The sequence below is a fragment of the Aotus nancymaae genome, unplaced genomic scaffold (genome assembly GCF_030222135.1).
Source record: "Aotus nancymaae isolate 86718 unplaced genomic scaffold, 86718_ANA_hifiasm-v0.15.2.pri h1tg000020l, whole genome shotgun sequence".
In the NCBI taxonomy this organism is placed as follows: Eukaryota; Metazoa; Chordata; class Mammalia; order Primates; family Aotidae; genus Aotus; species Aotus nancymaae.
Window position 1 is genome coordinate 39,967,714 of NW_026988432.1, and position 19,559 is coordinate 39,987,272.

At 37.1% G+C, this 19,559-nt stretch overlaps 1 protein-coding gene across 2 annotated transcripts in view; it reads right to left on the reverse strand.

The window, feature by feature from the left end:
• Nucleotides 1-19,559, reverse strand: part of KIAA1328 (KIAA1328 ortholog) — a 347,638-nt gene that overhangs the window by 34,227 nt on the left and 293,852 nt on the right. For both annotated transcript variants that reach the window (XM_012440766.3, XM_012440767.3), the window contains one exon: nt 13,415-13,523. In XM_012440766.3, coding sequence (XP_012296189.2) covers nt 13,415-13,523 — 109 coding nt within the window. The remainder of the gene's footprint in view (nt 1-13,414; nt 13,524-19,559) is intronic.

Genomic DNA, 19,559 nt, shown 5'->3' on the forward strand with positions numbered 1-19,559 from the left:
TTTTATTAGGTACAAGGTCTCACTATGTTGCCCAGGCTGGTCTCAAACTCCTGGGATCAAAGGACCCTCCCTCCTTAGCTTCCGAAAGTGTTGGGATTACAGGCATGAGCTACTGCACTCAGCCTCCTTTTAAGCTTACAAAGACATAAGAAAAAAGATAATGGGCCAGGCGTGGTGGCTCAGACAAAGGCAAGGTGGCTCACAGCTGTAATATCAGCACTTTGGGAGGCTGAGGAGGGTGGATCACCTGAGGTCAGGAGTTTGAGACCAGCCTGGCCGACCTAGTGAAATGCCGCCTCTACTAAAAATAGAAAAATTAGCCAGGAATAGTGGTGCATGCTTGTAATCCCAGTTACTTGGGAGGCTGAGGCAGGAGAATCCCTTGAACCTGGGAGGCAGAGGTTGCAGTGAGATGTGCCACTGTACTCCAGCCTGGGGGACAGAGTGAGACCTGTCTGGAAAAAGAAAAGAAAGAAAGAAAAAAGATGACATCCTTGATGTCCAAATTGAGGTCATCAGTCACATTGAAAAATGTGACCGTATATTATAGTCAGCTACGTGCTTTGCCTTGAGGAAAGAATGTTCAGAATTGTGCCTAATAGTATCAAGAACGCCACTAAACAAAGAACTTTCATATATAACTGCTTAATGATAATTCTTATGGTTAAACTCATAAGCAGTTACAGACAATATAAAATGTTAAAATGAATTTCCCCACAAGGAATAAAGAAAAAGTAAGCTGAAGGAGAAAAATAGACTGTTTTTTTTTGGGGGGGAGGATAGCCCATTAAGATGAAAATGTTCAATATATTAAAAGTGGTGTGTGTGTGTATGTGTGTATATATATACACACACACATATTTATCACTACATATGTATATATAAATATATCAACAGTGTATACAAAAATGTCCAGCTGAGTTGCAGATACATTAGCCAATTACCATTAACTACTTTATTCTTTGTCTTCTCCATTGTAAGTATTCTTGCTGATAGTCTTTGATTTACACAGTGGCATTCTTGGTACTATTAGGCACAATTCTGAACACTCTTTCCCCAAGGCCAAGCATGTAGCCTACATTAATATATGATCATGTTTTTCAGTGTGACTGGCAACCAAGCGTGTTATCTTTTTTCTTTCTCTTTCAGTTGGTGTCCTCCATATAGTAAGATCTGATGTTTTCCAGACATGACTTTGTTTAAAATTTAAAAAGTAAACCTTCAGTATGTTCACAGAGCATAATCTCAGGACATGTAAACTGTACTGGGCCCCTTGTCAACTGGGAAGGTCAGTGCTTCTCATGGAATTGCTCTGTGCCATGCTGTGAATGACATGGTGTCTCTAAACTACTGACTAGCACAAAACCCAAACATTTTTAATGGGAAGTTTAAACCATGTTATTCTGAAATCGATTATATAATTATTTTTGGAAACGTTTATTTCTTCATACTTTATTCTACAAATGTGTAAATTACTCTGAAATCAAGAGACAGATGTACCTGTTTTTCTGTTGATTTTTATCTCTAAACAAAGGGTAAGGGTCAGACAGATAGGATAAAAGCCTGGAAAACTTAGGTTCCATGTGGTCAAGGGACTTTTTCGAAGTTTTGCTGGTAGTAAGCTATAGAGGCAGGATAAATCCAGATCTTTGGCCTTTAATTCTAATGCCCTTTCCTCAAAGCTCTGCTGCCTGTCAATATGCAAAGATTTTAACTTGAGAAAATCGAAATAATAAAGCAGCTGTAGACCAAAGCAGAGATTTAGGAAAAGCTCTGTGACATGGTGAATCTAAGATAACTGAATGGCTAAGCAAACCATATCCGACATCCTCACTGGCACTGACATTGTCTACGCAATCAACTCCCAATGCAAACAACATGTTGACACTGTTCATACTCAGGAATCTGCTGTTATCCTGTCTGGAAATACTTTGAAAGCCAAGATGTTTTCTAATCCTTACAAAATGGAAAAACCTTAAAATGGGAGAAAATGCAAGGAAGTTCTGGGATATAAAAGAAGCACAACTACGTGTATAAGCTGGGAAGAAACAATGTTTTCTTTTGGAGATGTGGTGAAGACATAAAGCAAAATAGGTATGGACAGGAATGTCATGAACTGGTAAGTTAAAAAGAAACATTCACTTTGTTTATGACCACTCACTATTTCATCCATCCAACAAATATTTATTGAATACCTATTGTGAGCCAGGCTCTGCTCTAGTGCATAGATGAAAGGAATAGAAAATAATAGAAAAAATACCTGTGCTCATAAAATTCACATCCTTTGTGGGGCAGGAGAGGAAGGGGGAGAGACAAACAATTAATAAAACACACTAGTAAATTACATGGCATATTAGAAGGTGATTAAGTACTATGGAGAAAGATGAAGCACAGAAGAGAAAGTGGTAGAAAGCATCAGAAATGTTTCCTTAGGAAATTTTCTCTTAAACTTGCTGAGAGTTCCCTCACAAATGATAAGTCTGTACAAGCTTTTTGTAGAGAAGACTGACACCAATAATCCGTCTTAGTAATTAATCCCCAATTTCAACAATTTAAATTGATAAGTCAAGTCATTTAAGGGCTTCTTAGTTTTTTCACTGCAGATTGATATAGTCTGATAATTCCTTGGGAGGAGGATAATGATGACTAATAAAAATTGCTAATGGAAAGGAGAGGTCCCGGGCTTAGGTAGGGGACAGAATAAAGAAAGGGAGAATGTTGGTGTGCTGGGGTTAGGTAGTAAGGGGATGTGCAACTCCAGAGCAGCGATTTCCAAATATGTGTCTTTAGACAAAGTGCATCAGAGTCTTTTTGAAAAATCAAAAACACACATCCCTGGAGCCCATTATGGGCAATTCTGAGTCAATTAATCTGGAATGAAGTCTAGATATAGGTATTTTTTAAAGATTCCTAAGTGATTCCAATGTGCAGAGTGATTTTAGAACCACTGCTCTGAAGGGAATTAAATCCTTTCAGAATCTTATGAAATGGCTAATTATGAGGGCAAAAACAATTATCAGTAACTTCGGTCAGTCCTTGAGTGACTCTAGAAACGGATATCCTAGGAAAACAACAAAATCTTAACCCTATGATCTAGACAAGAATCTTACTTCCTACCTTCATCCATTTAGAAGAAAAACAAATGGAGAGGAAGTCCCAAAACACTGGAAAATTCGCCAACACTGCATAAAGAAAACCCTTTGAATGCAGGATCATTCATAAATGTGTGGCTTGCTTCTAAGCCACATCTTGGCAGAAGCACTCACTTAGGGAATTTGGCAGAGGGGCCAGTACCATTCACATGTATTGTTTTAGATGCCCAAAGAAGTCTTACTTCCCAGAGCACAGAAGAAGAAAGCTAACACTGAGTGCCCAATATGGATAAGCATCAAGTTAAAGGCTTTGCATACACAGTCATATTTAATCCTCGGAGCAAATTAATAAAATAGCTATTAATATTCATATTTTCACATAAGGAATTGGGCATGTGGAGGTAAAGTAACAGGCATGTCTGCAAAGTCAACATAAAAAATACAATCAAATTGCTCACCTCTGAGATGAACCTAACCCTATTCCTAACCCTTTGTCAGGGGATACACTCATAGTTTGGAATTATAAAAGGAAGGTCCAAATCCTAGCTTGTTCCTGACTGCTTGAGTGACCCTGGGAAGTTCTATAATGACAACTGCTATTTATGGAGCACTTAGCCATGCACCAGGCCTGTGCTAGGTACTTTACATGATCTATCCTGCTTAATCATCATGACATGCCTATGAGGGAGATATTATTATTCCCATTTTATAGATTAAATTAAATGTTTTGTTCAAAACCACATAGCTAGCATTCAAACCTAGGCCTATAAACCACGGAGTTATAATTATTACACCTGGGCTCTTAATTGTTCTGTAATTGCTTCTTGGAGCTTTACTTTCTTGTGATTGTAAGGAATACACTAGGTAACATATAAAATAATTTTTGTAAAAGCATTAAAGTGCCAAAGGAAGAGACACTAAAAAAATATTTTTGAAGTTAAGGGAATTTGATAAACTTGGACCAAATGAACAACTCTAAAATGGCAGTTTGTGAGGCTAAAAGCTGTGAAATGACAGCAGGAACTGGCAATACTGAACAGATGTCACCAATCATAGCAGTTTTCAGAGTTCAGTACCCTGGAGAAGACACAACAAGGAAGCATAATCCTCATCTATTGCTGGGTTGACAAAGAAATAAGATATTTATGTCATATGGGCCAAGAGTAACTTTAGGGTTTTTGCAACTACTTGGAACTACTGAGTGTAAAATTTTGAAATGGGTTTGTCTCTGTAAGTGTGTTTCCTTTGTCTTCTTTTTAGTTTTAGAAACATTGTTTCTAAAACAATGGACGTAATATAGCACTGTTGTAGAACATTTGAAAAATAGTGTGAAAAATAAAATACCTCTCACAACCTCCTCACCCAGAACTTAGGCCTTTAGAAAGATTTCCTGAAGCCAAGAAATAGAATTCTGTCTAAGTGAGTAGTAAATATAAGCTGTTGTCTAATGTACATTTTCCCAAGTACAATATACTCTTTCTATAGTAAGAATGTCTTGACAATCTTCTTCAAGTTGAATTCACTTCTTAGAATTTGCTACATCATTATTATTTCTACCTAGCCTATTTGTCTTTATTTTCCTAACTTACACACTATAAGCCAGTATGTGAAAGAAGAATGGATTCTTTTATTAATGGCTTTTAACAGTGGGGATTACAGTATCTGTCCAACATCATGACTTAACTAAAAGCAACATCTTTTCATCAAACACTTAAGAATTTCTATACATTCTATTGTTCTTGGTGGTACTGCAGCAGCCTGGAATTCCAAGTTATCAACCCAACTAAATGGAAATCCTTTTGAATGGCTGGGCTTTTTACCCTCCTGGTTAAACATGGGAGACAGGCATGTTTATAACTCCATATTTTCTTTTACATGCTCAATACATTATTTTCTGAAGTTTTCAGATTAGTATCAGTTGATATGCATCATTTCATTTGGTTTTAATTTTATTACTTACAAGATACTCAAAATGGAAAAGTTATAGTTAATGTTGCTTTGTGTATAGTGTGTAAACTGCTACTCTGAGGGAAAGGAAAGCTAAAATGACAGTTCTCAGTCTTACAGCTCATACTTTAAGAAGTCATTTTGGAAAAATGAGAATAAATTCTATCTGATATATTTTTTCCAACTTTAGAATGGCTTTATATTTGCAGAGAAATTATGAAAATAGTACAGAGAAATACACCCCACATCCAGTTCCCCCTGTTATTAACATCTTACATTAGTATGGTGGAACATTTGTTACAATTAATGCAGAATGAGACATTATTATTAACTGAAGTCCATACTTAAGGTTTTCTTGGTTTATACTTGATGTTCTCTTGCTATCCCAGGATCCCATATCGTGTGTCCCTACGCTTCTCTTGGCTGTGACACATTCTGACTCTTCTTGTCTTTGATGACTTTGAGAGTTTTTTTTTTAATGTCCATAGTTTACTTATTTATATTTATTATTATTTAAATTATACTTTAAGTTCTGGGGTACACATGCAGAATGTGCAGGTTTGTTACATAGGCATACACGTGCCATGGTGGTTTGCTGCACCCATCCCTCCATCATCTACATTACATATTTCTCCTAATCCTAGCCCTCCCAAATCCCCCCACCCCCTGCTATCCCTCCCCTAGGGCCCCACCCCCGACAGGCCCAGGTGTGTGATGTTCCCCTCCCTGTGTCCATGTGTTCTTATTATTCAACACCCACTTATGAGTGAAAACATGTGGTATTAAGTTTTTTGTTCTTGTGTCAGTTTGCTGAGAATGATGGTTTCCAACTTCATCCATGTCCCTGCAAAGGACATAAACTCATCCTTTTTTGTGGCTGCATAGTATTCCACAGTGTATATGTGCCACATTCTCTTTATCCAGTCTGTCATTAATGAACATTTGGGTTGGTTCCAAGTCTTTACTATTGTAAACAGTGCCGCAATAAACACATCTGTGTATGTGTCTTTATAATAGAATGTTTTTATTTATTTTATTTTATTTATTTATTTTTTTGAGACGGAGTTTTGCTCTTGTTACCCAGGCTGGAGTGCAATGGCGTGATCTTGGCTCACCGCAACCTCCGCCTCCTGGGTTCAGGCTATTCTCCTACCTCAGCCTCCTGAGTAGCTGGGATTACAGGCATGCGCCACTATGCCCAGCTAATTTTTTGTATTTTTAGTAGAGACGGGGTTTCACCATGTTGACCAGGATGGTCTTGATCTCTTGACCTTGTGATCCACCCATCTCGGCCTCCCAAAGTGCTGGGATTACAGGATTGAGCCACTGTGCCCGGCCAATAAAATGTTTTATAATCCTTTGGGTATATACCCAGTAATATGATTGCTGGGTCAAATGGAATCTCTAGTTCTAGATCCTTGAGGATTCGCCACACTGTCTTCTATAATGGTTGAACTAATTTACACTCCCACCAACAGTGTACAAGTATTCCTATTTCTCCACATCCTCTCCAGCATCTTTTGTCTCCAGATTTTTTAATGATCACCATTCTAACTGGTATGAGATGGTATCTCAATGTGGTTTTGATTTGCATTTCTCTAATGCAGTGATGATTAGCTTTTTTTCATATGTTTATAGGCTGCATACATGTCTTCTTTTGAGAAGTGTCTATTCATATCGTTTGCCCACTTTTTGATGGGGTTATTTTTTTCTTGTAAATCTGTTTAAGCTCTTTGTAGATTCTGGATGTTAGCCCTTTGTCAGATGGGTAGATTGCAAAAATTTTTTCCCATTCTGTTGGTTGTCAGTTCACTCTAATGCTAGTTTCTTTTGGTGCGCAGAAGCTCTTAAGTTTAATTAGAACCAATTTGTCTATTTTGGCTTTTGTTGCCATTGCTTTTGGTGTTTTAGTCATGAAGTCCTTGCCTATGCCATGTCCTTAATGGTTTTGCCTATGTTTTCTTCTAGGGTTTTTATGGTGTTAGGTCTTATGTTTAAATCTTTAATCCATCTGGAGTTAATTTTTGTATAAGGTGTGAGGAAGGGATCCAGTTTCAGCTTTCTGCATATGGCTAGCCGGTTTTCCCAACACCATTTATTAAATAGGGAATCCTTTCCCCATTGCTTGTTTTTGATAAGTTTGTCAAAGATCAGATGGTTGTAGATGTGTGGTGTTATTTCTGAGGCTTCTGTTCTATTCTATTGGTCTATATCTCTGTTTTGGTACTAGAACCATGCTGTTTTGATTATTGTAGCTTTGTAGTATAGTTTGAAGTCAGGTAGCATGATGCCTCCAGCTTTGTTTTTGTCTTCATTTTTGCTTAGGATTGTCTTGGCTATGCGGGCTCTCTTTTGGTTTCATATGAAGTTTAAGGTACTTTTTTTCCAATTCTATGAAGAAAGTCAATGGTAGCTTGATGGGGATAGGATTGAATCTATAAATTCAGATACTTCTGAGCCTAGTTCCTAGATTTCAGTCTCAGTGGGCCAAAGATCTCACAAGCCACCTTCTAGTCAGTTGTGTCTAAATAGCTGCCTTGTGAGCACGGCTTTGCATAGGCAATTGTACTATTGAAAGCTCAGCAAGGCATAAACTCACAGCAAAATTTTCAGAACACATTAAGTATATGATTGACAGAAAAAAAAAAACCCAACCAAACTATTAACATAATAAAGAGCATGGAAATAAATCTATGTACTTACAACCAATTGATATTTGACAAAGGTGTGAAGAACACATAATGGAAAAAGAATAGTCTTTTCAATGCTGGGAAAACTGGATATCGACATGCAGACATACAGAAGAATGAAACTAGACCCCTTATCTCTCATTAGCTACAAAAAAAAAGCAAATCAAAATGGATTAAAGGCTTAAATGTAAGTCCTGAAACTATGGAACTACTTGAAGAAAACATAGAGGAAAATCTCCACGGCACTGGTCAGGACAATGCTCTTCTGGATATAGCCACAAAAGCACAGGCAACAAAAGCAAAAACAGACAAAGAGGATTACATCAAAGCTTCTGCGCAGCAAAGGACACAATTAACAGAGTGAAGAGACAACCTGCAGAATGGGAGAAAATATTTGCAAATTAGCCATCTGATAAGGAGTTACTATCCACAATATATAAGGAACTTAATAGCAAGAAAACAAAGTGACGAAAAAAAATAGGTAAAAGACCCGAATAGACATTTCTCAAAAGAAAACATAAAAATGGCTAACAGATACATGAAAAGATTCTCAAAATCAATAATCATCAGGAAAATACAAATCAAAACCACAGTGAAATACCACTTCACTCCTGTTAGAATGGCTGTTACTAAAGGCCAAGTGTTGGCAAGGATGTGGAGAAAGGAAACTCTTGTATACTATTGGGTTGGAATGTAAAGTAGTACAGCCATTATGAAAAATAGTATGGATGTTCCTCAAAAAATTACAAAAAGAACTACCATATGATCCAACAATCCCACTGCTGGGTATATTTGAAGGAAATGAAACCAGTATGTCAAAGAGATAGCTGCACTCCATGTTTACTGAAGCACTCATAACAGCCACGACATGGAATCAACCTAAGTGTCCATAAACAGATGAATGGATAATGAAAATGTGGTATACATACACAATGAATACTATTCGGCCATAAAAAGGAATGAAATCCTGCCATTTGTGGCAACATAGATGAACCTGAAGGATATTATGTCAAGTGAAATAAGCCAGGCACAGAAAACAAATACTGAACTGGTTGACTTGGCCTCGACTGCTTTCCAACAAGCAACCTCTGTTGTATGTCGGATCTAAAAAAGCTGATCTTATAGAAGTAGAGAGTGATAGTGATTACTAAAGCCTAGGAAGAATGGGAGGTGGGACATAGGGAGAGATGGGTTACTGGGTACAGAGTTACAGTTAGATAGGAGGAATAAGTTCTGATGTTCTATTGTGTAGTAGGGTGACTATGGTTAATAATATTGCTTTGTATTAGGTTGGTACAAGACTAATTGCGGTTTTTGCCATTACTTTTAATAGAAAAAACTGCAATTACTTTTGCACCAACTGAGTATATTTCAAAATAACTAGAAGAGAAGATTTTGAACGTTCTCATCATAAAGAAATGATAAACGTATGAGGCAATAGATGTGCTAGAATTTTTGATTTGATCATTACACAATATATACATGTATTGAAACATCACAATATACCTCAAAATATGTATAATTATGATGTGTCATTAATAAAAATAACATATTAAATTTTAAGTACCCAAATAATTTATCAAGTCCCTCAAAACATGTACTCAAGTATTTTCCAAATCCTGTCAAGAAAAAAGAAGCTTCACAAAATCAACACCTCTCCCCACCAGTAACTCAAAAGACAATAAAACAAAAACCTTTAACATTTTTGTATTGTCATTAGAAACTCATCTTTCTTTAAAAAAAAACCAAAAAAACAAAAGCTAAATAGGTGAACAGTACATCCTAGAAATAGGCTAATTCTAGTTCCAGTTCTGAAAATTCACTAGTTGAGCATGATTTGGTGAAATCTCCCTTTCTTTCTTTACATCTTACACACACACACACACACACACACACACACACAGACAGGCACAGGGAAAGTGCCAGCTGTAACTGTTTGTAGGAGTCATAGAAAAACAGAGAGAAGTGACCTTGGTAATGTTTTACTTCAGGGACTGAAAATTTAATCCTGCCGCGGTACGCCTGGTGTGCTTCTGTTTATCAGGGTCCCACAATCATCGTTGTGTTACCATATGACTGAAAAACAGAAACTCAACCAGCATTTTTAAAGGTGACAAGATTTCTGTTGCATTGAGCAATCCCAGAAGATACTATCTTCGTTTTAATATAAAATGTATCAGATCTACATGCCTGAATAGAAAAAGACACCAACATATAAAAGATATACAGGTGTTAAGAGGCCTTCTTTTCCAGTCGAATTTGAAATAAAAGACTTGAAGATCCAAAGCTACATTAATGCAAATATCTGCCTGTTGCAAGTATACTTTTTGATTAAATTGGCATACATCAAGTACAATTAGAAAGGCTATTTATAACGAAGAAGTACATAATTCTGCATCTTAATGTAGATGACAATAACAGCTGATGGTTGCTAATTATCATTACTTCTTTTGCTTTGGGTGTTAGTTATTTCCTGAATGATCTTTATTGTTGGCAACGGACACACCTCATTCTGGAAGGCACAAAATGGTTAATTATTAGTTATATCTGTGCTCATAACACATTCATTTGAGAAGCAAATGGTAATTTGCCCAGCTCTGGCTTCTCACTGGAGACTAGAGGATTAAGTAGACTTGGTAAACTCTGACTCACTCCTATGGCAGGAAAGGTATTTACTTAACTTTCTCTTAAAGAAAAGGCTCACCGATCCTGAGGTGTTCAGAATGACAGAGAGAAAGCCCCTCCACTCCTCTTTCCAGATGGAGTGGTCCATAGGGCATTCATTGCTTGTTCCATCCAAGCAGAAATGAATGGTACATTTAATTCAGCTTCACCACCCTCTTGTGCCAAGATGACCACTGTGCTTATTCTCTTAGGCAGCTTAGGGGTGTGTGATCAGTGTGGAAAAACAGAAGTGAAATGGAGAGAAAAAACACTGCAGCTTTTAGCACAGAAAACTCTAATGCCCTCTTTGCTTATGCTGTAAATTATATATTTATTTTATTAGCATGAGATAAGATGAATATTTCTACATACAAAGGTGCCCAGCTAAAATCAGGATAAGAGATATTAATGTCTTATGGTCAGTATTATTGAACCTTGAAAGCAATAAACTTTATGAGTCAATAAATATTACATTTGCAGTATAGTTAACATTCCTTTACTGTCTCTAGCACTTATTACACATTGTAACTGCAAGTCTACAATACATTATTCATATTTGGGGTGTCACCAAGTGATGGATTGCTGTAGGAGAGGCTGTCCTTTAAATAAATCAACAAATAAAAATGCAAATGTTAACATTTTCAGCTACAACTTTTTCCATCTTGAATGGGGAATGAAAATTTCACATTATATTGACAGCCAGCAGTGAAAACAATTAACAACCAGCACTGTGAATGAGAAAGATGACTTTGCCACACCTGTTTGTTTTTCACCTGCACATAGAATGAAATGGAACTCTTCCAGGTATTTTCAGAGAACAAAGGAAAACCTGTCTCCCACTGGCATCTGTCTCACCCTCATCCTCATTTGCAGGTCTTGAAAATTAAATTTAAGGTGGACAGGGGAAGAGATTTTACTCTTATTCTCTTCGGTACTTTCAAAGGTTTGTTGAGCTAAAGAAACCTTTTCTCTTACATTAAGAGTTTGCATGTAACTGATACGTAGTCTATTTAAAAAAATGCCTTTTCTACACTTTGAAATAAAAACAATTAAAATAATCCTGATTCTGAAATCTGGAAAGCCACCACTATAACCTTCCTGTAAATGATTTTCATAGTACTGATTTTTTTTTAACTCTGCACTTCGTATAAGAGACCTATATGAAGCCATCATGCATTTCTAAGGATAAAATCTAGTGTGCTACCCATTGTTTTATTAAGCCAAATGCTCATTACTTAGGAAGCTTCTGAGAATCTTTATTTGGCTGATCTGCAATATCAAGAACAAATAGATAATCATTTTTTAAAGGTCTGCAAATATGACTCTTCACAGCAGTTTTAACCTGGGCTTGTAAAACTCTACAGTGTTGATGTGATCCATTCAAAAAATATGTGCTGAAGATGTTTTATAAAACCCTTACTGGGAAAATATTTTATTCTACTTTTTTTTTTTTTTTTGCTTCCCTCTAAACTGAAATGCAACCATCAAAACATGTTAAAGTGGTGTTAAAGATCTCATTTTAATCTTTAACAATAGGAAAATTCACTACTCCCTTTTTTACCTCTAACTCCTCCAAATGAGTCCCTCAGGGTGAGCTAGGATGGAAACCCTCTGAGCACAAGCTTTTAGACACAACTTAAGTGATCCAAAAACGAAGCTCCATCAACATTTCAGAATCACAACTTATTGTGGATCTTAGGCAGAATGCCAACAATAGTAGCATTAAAAATAAAAGAAAGCAGCAACAGTGAAAGGTTGTGGCAGACTAGTTATATTCTCTTTTAGATTGTGGGTGGCCTCCAAAACAGAGAGGCTGTCCTTGTCAACTATTAGAATATTTAAGATTATGAGGTTTGGAGTCTGAAATGCTGGCTTTGCTTGTTGGCAGCTATGTAACCTTAGAAAGTTCTTCAATGTCTCTGAGCCTTACTTTCCTAATTTTTAAAATGGGGATAATAGTACCACCTCATAAGGTTGTGAAGATTAAATAAGACAAGGCTTGGCAAGGTGCTGTGGACGTGGCAGATACTTAATAGATGGCAGCCATTGTTATTAATATTATCTTTTGTGTTGGAGTCATTTCTCAAAAGTTCTTTAAGATTCTTACCTTTCCACTCCAGAATTAAAGGATGACAAAAAGAGTCAAAATAGGATGAACATACTGTTTCCTAGGTTTGGCTTCTTTGGAACAAGATATCTATAGGCATTGGACTAGAATACAACTTTTTAGAGGAGGAAGAAATAATGTTTCTCTTACTTTCGAAATTACCTCAAACCAAAAGAATAAGTTTCAGAGTACAACTTTAAAATCATCAGACTTGAGACCTATAATTTGGGGATTTCTACTTTGCAAAGCCAATGGACTTTAAATTAACTACAAATTAAGTCTTAACATTTATATTCAATTCATTGGAAAAGAGGCTATGAGTTTGAGTGCTCAAAACCAATCATATCCCTGAGGAAACGTAAGCCAAGCCCTTTTGGTGTTGATGTTTATATATCAGCCTTAATTGCATAATGTGGGAGTTGGTTTAAGAGATATGAAAAATTTTAAATAATATATTTATTTCCCTGGATCCAGAAAAGGCTGATCAAATGCTTAACTCCTCAAATGTCTGTGATATAAGTAAACATTGGTATTCGTTTAACTAGTACGAAAGCCACTATAATGTTCAATATCAATGATTTCAGCTAGTTAAACTTATGGTCTAAATGTACAACTATTCTATGACAAATGGGAAAGACCTGCTGCTAAAGAGACTTTCTGATGAAGGACAGGATTCGCTTTAGGTTTGTATGGAAACCCTTACCCATTACCATGATCAACTAAGAAAGCGCATGTATAAAGAAAAGGACTCCATGTAGTTCAAACTGGCCAAATCTAAATGCTTCAAAAGAAGGACCTCTGTTGAGAAAGAGTCACTAAGAATTGTCAAGATATTTCCATTCCTTACTAAAGAAACTTCAAAAAATGTTCTCATAGGGAGAATATTAAAAAGTAAAAGAATCTCTGAAGCTTACCGGGAGGTGGTGTGCTGTAATGATGGTGAGGCTGTGGTGACAAGATCCTTTAGGCTTCCTGTTGGCATAGGAGAGGTGGACACATCTTTTCTAACTCCTGTTACTGTCCCTATATGAACAATAAAGAAAATAATTTGGGTATTCAATAAAAGCATATGGAAAAGTTCATTCTGAGTAATATATTAGACATTATAGGAATGTCCACGCTTCAAAGGTAAGCCACTTGTTTCCCTGAAATGGGACAATGGCATATGAAAAACTCACTTCAGTTTTGTAAACATGAGAGATCTATAATGTACTTTAAAAAAGTATATTTGTGCAATGACAGACTAACTAGAGATTTTGTTTTTAAGCCTGATTGCCTAGCAAACCCCTGATTTTTGGAAAATGCCCAAGGAGGTGGGATATTTTATTTTGTTCCCTTTAACTTTCATAAGAAAGATTCCAGCACTTTGTACCTCTAAACGCTCCAAATTAAACTGATCCTCTTTAAAAAACTTTCAGGATATATGTAACCCTTGAAAGTTTCTTTTAGGGAACTCAATAGTGGCTAAAACACATGTCTTAATTGGAAGATATGCTCAACTAACTATTCATTCAAGGGCCATGGGAAAGTTCCTAAGCAATAGTTTATCCTCCCAAGAACTGGTTGACTTGGCCTCAATTCCTTTCCAATAAACAATGTTTAGTTTGTAATTACTTTTCTCTTCTGGAGTGCTAAATAAAAAGATGGTATGGACAGAAATATTGTTTTTATTTTTTATTTATTATTTTCTAAACAACATAAAATATTGCTGTTATTTATCTTGGAAGACTATAAGAATCCCATTCACAATTTTTCTTCTGGTTCTTTGAAAACTGTTATACAGGATGCATGAAGTTATTTGGGAAGATCCACTCTTTGAAGAAAGGGAGAGTATTCAAATAACAAAAAGCTTTGGAGTGCTAGGAATATCAGGCCCTAAAATGCCAGGAGTGCAGCATACTAACTTTGGGAATGGCAACAGGTTGTGTGCAACCAGAAATCATCAGGCATAGAGAAGGCCAGAGTCTTACGGCTGTAGAGATTAGCATCAAAATTATCACCATTATCCTTGGCTTCAAAACCTACACTCTTAACGTCAACTATTCTCTACTGTGTTTGTTTCTTTGTTTATTGAGACAGGGTCTTACTCTATCGCTAGGTTGGAGTGTAGTGGTGCAATCATAGTTCACTGCAATCTCGACCTCCTGGGCCCAAGTGACCCTCTTGAGTATCTGGGACTATAGATGTGTGCCACTATGCCGAGCTAATTTTTTTTATTTTTATTTTTGTAGAGATGGGGTCCCACTAATCTATTATGTATAGATGTAAAAGACCAGCCTCTAAATGCACAATTCAGTCTTCCTTATATATAGAAATCTGTGGTACCTTCAACCCAAACAAGCACATATTAATACTGGACAGTGCCAGGATTAAGTTCAGGCTTAGTTTATTGGGAAGGGAAGGAAGATATAAGAGTAAGGACATGAGACACTCTTGACAATCACATAAAGAGACACAGAGGATGGGCACAGGGGCTGATTAAGTTCAGGCTTAGTTTATTGGGAAGGGAAGGAAGATATAAGAGTAAGGACATGAGACACTCTTGACAATCACATAAAGAGACACAGAGGATGGGCACAGTGGCTGATGCCTGTAATCCTAGCACTTTGGGAGGCCAAGGCAGGAGGATCAAGGCCAGGAGCTGGAGACTAGCCTGGGCAACACAGCAAGATCCTGTTTCTATAAAAAATAAAATTAGCTAGGTGTGGTGGCATGTGCCTGTAGTCCTAGTCCTAGCTACTCAGGAGGTTGAGGCAGAAGGATCCCTTGATCCCAGGGGGCTGAGGCTGCAGTGAGCTATGGTTATGCTACTGCACTCCAGCCTGGGTAACAGAGCAAGACTCTGTCTCAAGAAGAAAACAAAACCAAAACCACAGTGTGGTGGCATGTGCCTGTAGTCCTAGTCCTAGCTACTCAGGAGGTTGAGGCAGGAGGATCCCTTGATCCCAGGGGGCTGAGGCTGCAGTGAGCTATGGTTATGCTACTGCACTCCAGCCTGGGTAACAGAGCAAGACTCTGTCTCAAGAAGAAAACAAAACCAAAACCACAGATAACACAAGGCAGTATATGATCATAACTACTAACACATATAATATACTTAGTGTGAATGTTTTATTGAGGTATCATTTGAGTATCATAAGATTTACTCATTTTAACTGTAGCGTTTGATAAACAGTAACTTTATACAACTATGAAAGCATGGCTACAAGCCAGTTTTTTTTAAAAAAAGTTGTATGATATTATATATTTCTTTTTAAAATCCAGTTTTAGAATATTTCCTTGCTCCAGAAGGTTCCCTCTGGCTCATCTGTAGGTAATACCTGCCCCCTGCCTTGGTCTGGTCCTAGCCCCCTCTGTAGCTCTATTGTTTTACCTTTTTTAGAAATCATGTTTTATTTTCATAAAAACTCTTCGTGATAGTATTTTATAACAAATTTGCAGATAAGGAAAATAAGCCATGAAGAGCCTATGTGATCTGCCCAAGGTCACGGAGCTAATAAGTGATAGATCTAGTATCTATGTCCAAGACGACCCGAGAGCTTTGGCCATTATGTTATGCTGCTGTAATATGTACTATGAAAAGTCTGAGGAATTAAGAAGTGGGAGAGATCACATTTGGCTATAGCATTTAGGGAACATTTGATGTAGGAGGTAGGATTCTTTGATACGAAAGAATGATGAGCATGAAATAAGAGTAAGGACATGAGACACTTACTTACGTAAGTGGAAAGAGACAGAGACTTACGTTAGCAAAAGCATTAAATAGAAAACCTCAAGTCTAAATATTTCATTTAGTCAGGAAATACTTAGTGAACATTACTATGTCCTTATACCCTGCTAATCACTTTAAATGTATTATCTCATTAATCCTTACAACAGTCTTTAAATTATATTATTGTCCTTATTTTATAGATAAGGAAGTGGAAATTGCAAAAAGGTCAAGCAGCATATCCAATATCACCCAGCTAGTAAGAGCAAAGCTGGGTTTTGAATGCAATCAAGGTCTGTTTGGCTCTGTATGGCAAACTTGTAAGCATTATTTTAGATGGACTCAAAAATAAAACAGTAATAACAATGACAAAAAAAAATACCAAACTGGTCTTTGGAGAGATTAATTTTGTGGCAGAATTTAGAATACAGTGGAATAGACAGAATAAAGGCAGGCAAAGCAGTTCACTACTAATACAATTGTCTGGGTAGAATCCAAGGTGATGTAAGAGGAAATTAAGATGGACAAATAGGAGTAGAAAGAATTGAAAGGGATTTGTGAATGAGGAGAAAGGGAAGAAGAAATGCCTGGTAGTGACAGAATATAGATATCTTTTCAGTCACTATCACAGAATACTGGGGACAATTTAAAGGAATTTTAACAGATGATTCAGGGATGTTTATAATTCAAGAAAGTATACGTGCAAATACCTCATAATTGTAGGCACAGCAATGTATATACGTGTTCTCATTGATTTTTCTAAAGAAAGAAACCATATATCTTACCTAATTTTGAAAGGGTATGAGACCCCAAAAAGGATAAGAATGCTGTAAAGCAAAGACCAAGTTTAACTGTTCTTTTTTCTTAATTCTCCCTATTCCTTATTGCATTTCCAGAAAGCTATATATCAGCTTTTAATAGTATTTGTTCCCTTTATAAATTTTATTTAATATTAAGTATCCCAATAATTAGTTATGTATATTCATGGAACTCTATATTCCTGTATATTTAAACACACACATACGCACAAACACACACACACACACACACAACAAATGCTGATAAGAATATTATTGGGCTAATCAGTTTCATATAAAAAAGTGTATGTTTACATATATATATGTGGATGCATTTACATAAATAAACATGTACATATATTTTCATATGCACAGATGGAACTGAATATAATGGATTATGTCCTACTTAGATATAGCTAGGTATATTTTATGGTAATTTTTTTCTTAGAGCTCAGTCTTTAAGAAAATTCTGTTTCTGGGCCCTTTGTTTTATTTTACATTTTTAAAAGAGCTGCACCATATTATCTATTCAGTTTAGTTTAAAGAATAAATTATAAAGAAAATACCAGTGTACCCAACTCATTCTCAGATCAAGAAAGCAAGCCCTGGCAGCATTGCCACCCAGGTACATCACCAGTATCCAACCCCAGTCACAACTCCTTCTCGCCTTCAGGGGACCCAACTATTCTAATAATTATTTCCTTTCTATTCTTTATAGTTCTACCATTTATGTATTTGGTTAGACATGTCATTTAGTTTTGTTGATTTTGAACTCTATAAAATAGAAACATATTATATATATTATTTGTGAGTCTTTTAATTGTCTGCAAAATTTACCTATGCTGATAATTTTTATGTACTGCAGTTTCTTTGTTTTCTTTGCTAAGTACTATTCCACTGTATGCATTTATGACTTTCTATCCATTCTGCTGTTGAGGGACATTTGGAATATTTCTGATTCAGGGGTATTATGAAGAATGCTGCTGTGGCAGATGCTGTCAGTTTATCCACCAAAACATACTCCTTCCTTCTTCCTAGGTACACATCTAGACTCCCCAGTCCTCCTTGTAATTATATGTGGTCAGGTGGGAAGCCAGTGGACATTATATGTGCCACTTCTGTCCTGTCCTATAACAACTTTTCACGTGTACTCTTCCAAAACCTTTCCTTGTCCTTGCTGACCTACTTTGGCAGAGTCAACAAACAATTTCCTATAAAGTTGGACAGTCATGAAAGAATGCTGAATTTTGTCAAATGCTTTTTTCTGTGTAAACTAAGATGATCATGTGGTTATTCCATCATTCTACTAATGTGAATTACACTGATTGATTTTTATATGTTGAACTACCTTTGTATTCCTGGGCTACATCTCAGTTATGATGTATAATCCTTTTAATATGCCGTATCCAGCTTGCTAGTATTTTGTTAAGGATATTTTCATCTGTATTCATAAAGAATACTGGTCTATAGTTTGCTTTTCTTGTGACATCTGTCTCTGGCTTTGATATCAGGGTAATGCTGGCCTCTTAAAACAAGTTAGTGACATGGGAGCGGGGCAGGGAAATGCTGGGAGGAAAAGGGCAGGGTCCCTGGTGAGGTCTCCATCATCAGGCCTGTGCCCACGGACCTAGGTGAGGACAGGCACTCCTGTTTTGCACCCAAATGTTGCATTTTCCAAGACCACCCTGGCCTGCTACACCCCCATCCTGTGCCCATAAAAAACCCCAAGACACTAGCGGGAAGGGACACAAGCAGCTAGATGTCAAGAAAAGCAGAAGAACACACCGACAGGCACCAGCAGACGCCAGCAGGCCACTGACTGGTGGAACGACGCAGACAGCAAGGGAAATTTGGCCGGAGGGGTTGGAGGAGAGTCCAGCCACTGAGCAGCCCAGCTCCAGGGTAAAACTACCTTCCCACTCCATCCGCTTTCTGACTCCCCATCCATCTGCTGAGAGCTACTCCCACCAACCAATGAAAACTTGCATTCATTCTCCAAGCCCATGTGTGATCCAATTTTTCTGGTACACTAAGGCTAGAAACCTGGGATACAGAAAGCTTTCTGTCCTTGAGATAAGGCAGAGGGTCTAAGTGAGATGATTAACACAAGCCACCTGTAGACAGCAAAACTAAAAGAGCACATGGTAGCTCATGCCCACTGGGGCTTCAGGAGCTGTAAACATCCACCCCTAGACGCTGCCACGGCCCCACAACCTGCCTGTTTGCATGCTCCCCCTAGAGGTTTGAGCAGCAGGGCACTGAAGAAGCAAGCCACTCCCGAATCACACACCCTGTAAGGGGAATAGGGGAACTTTTCCGGTTTCATTAGGATGTATTCTTTCCTCTTACCTTTTCTGGAAGAGTCTGAGAAGAAGTTGTGTTAATTCTTTAAATGTTTGGTAGAATTCATCAGTGAAGCCATTTGGTCCTTGCTTGTCTTTGTTGGGAGGTTTTGATTACTGATCCAATCTTTTTGCTTATTATACAGGTCTATTCAGATCTTCTATTTATTCTTGAGACAGTTTTGGTAGTGTGTTTCTAGGAATTTTTTCA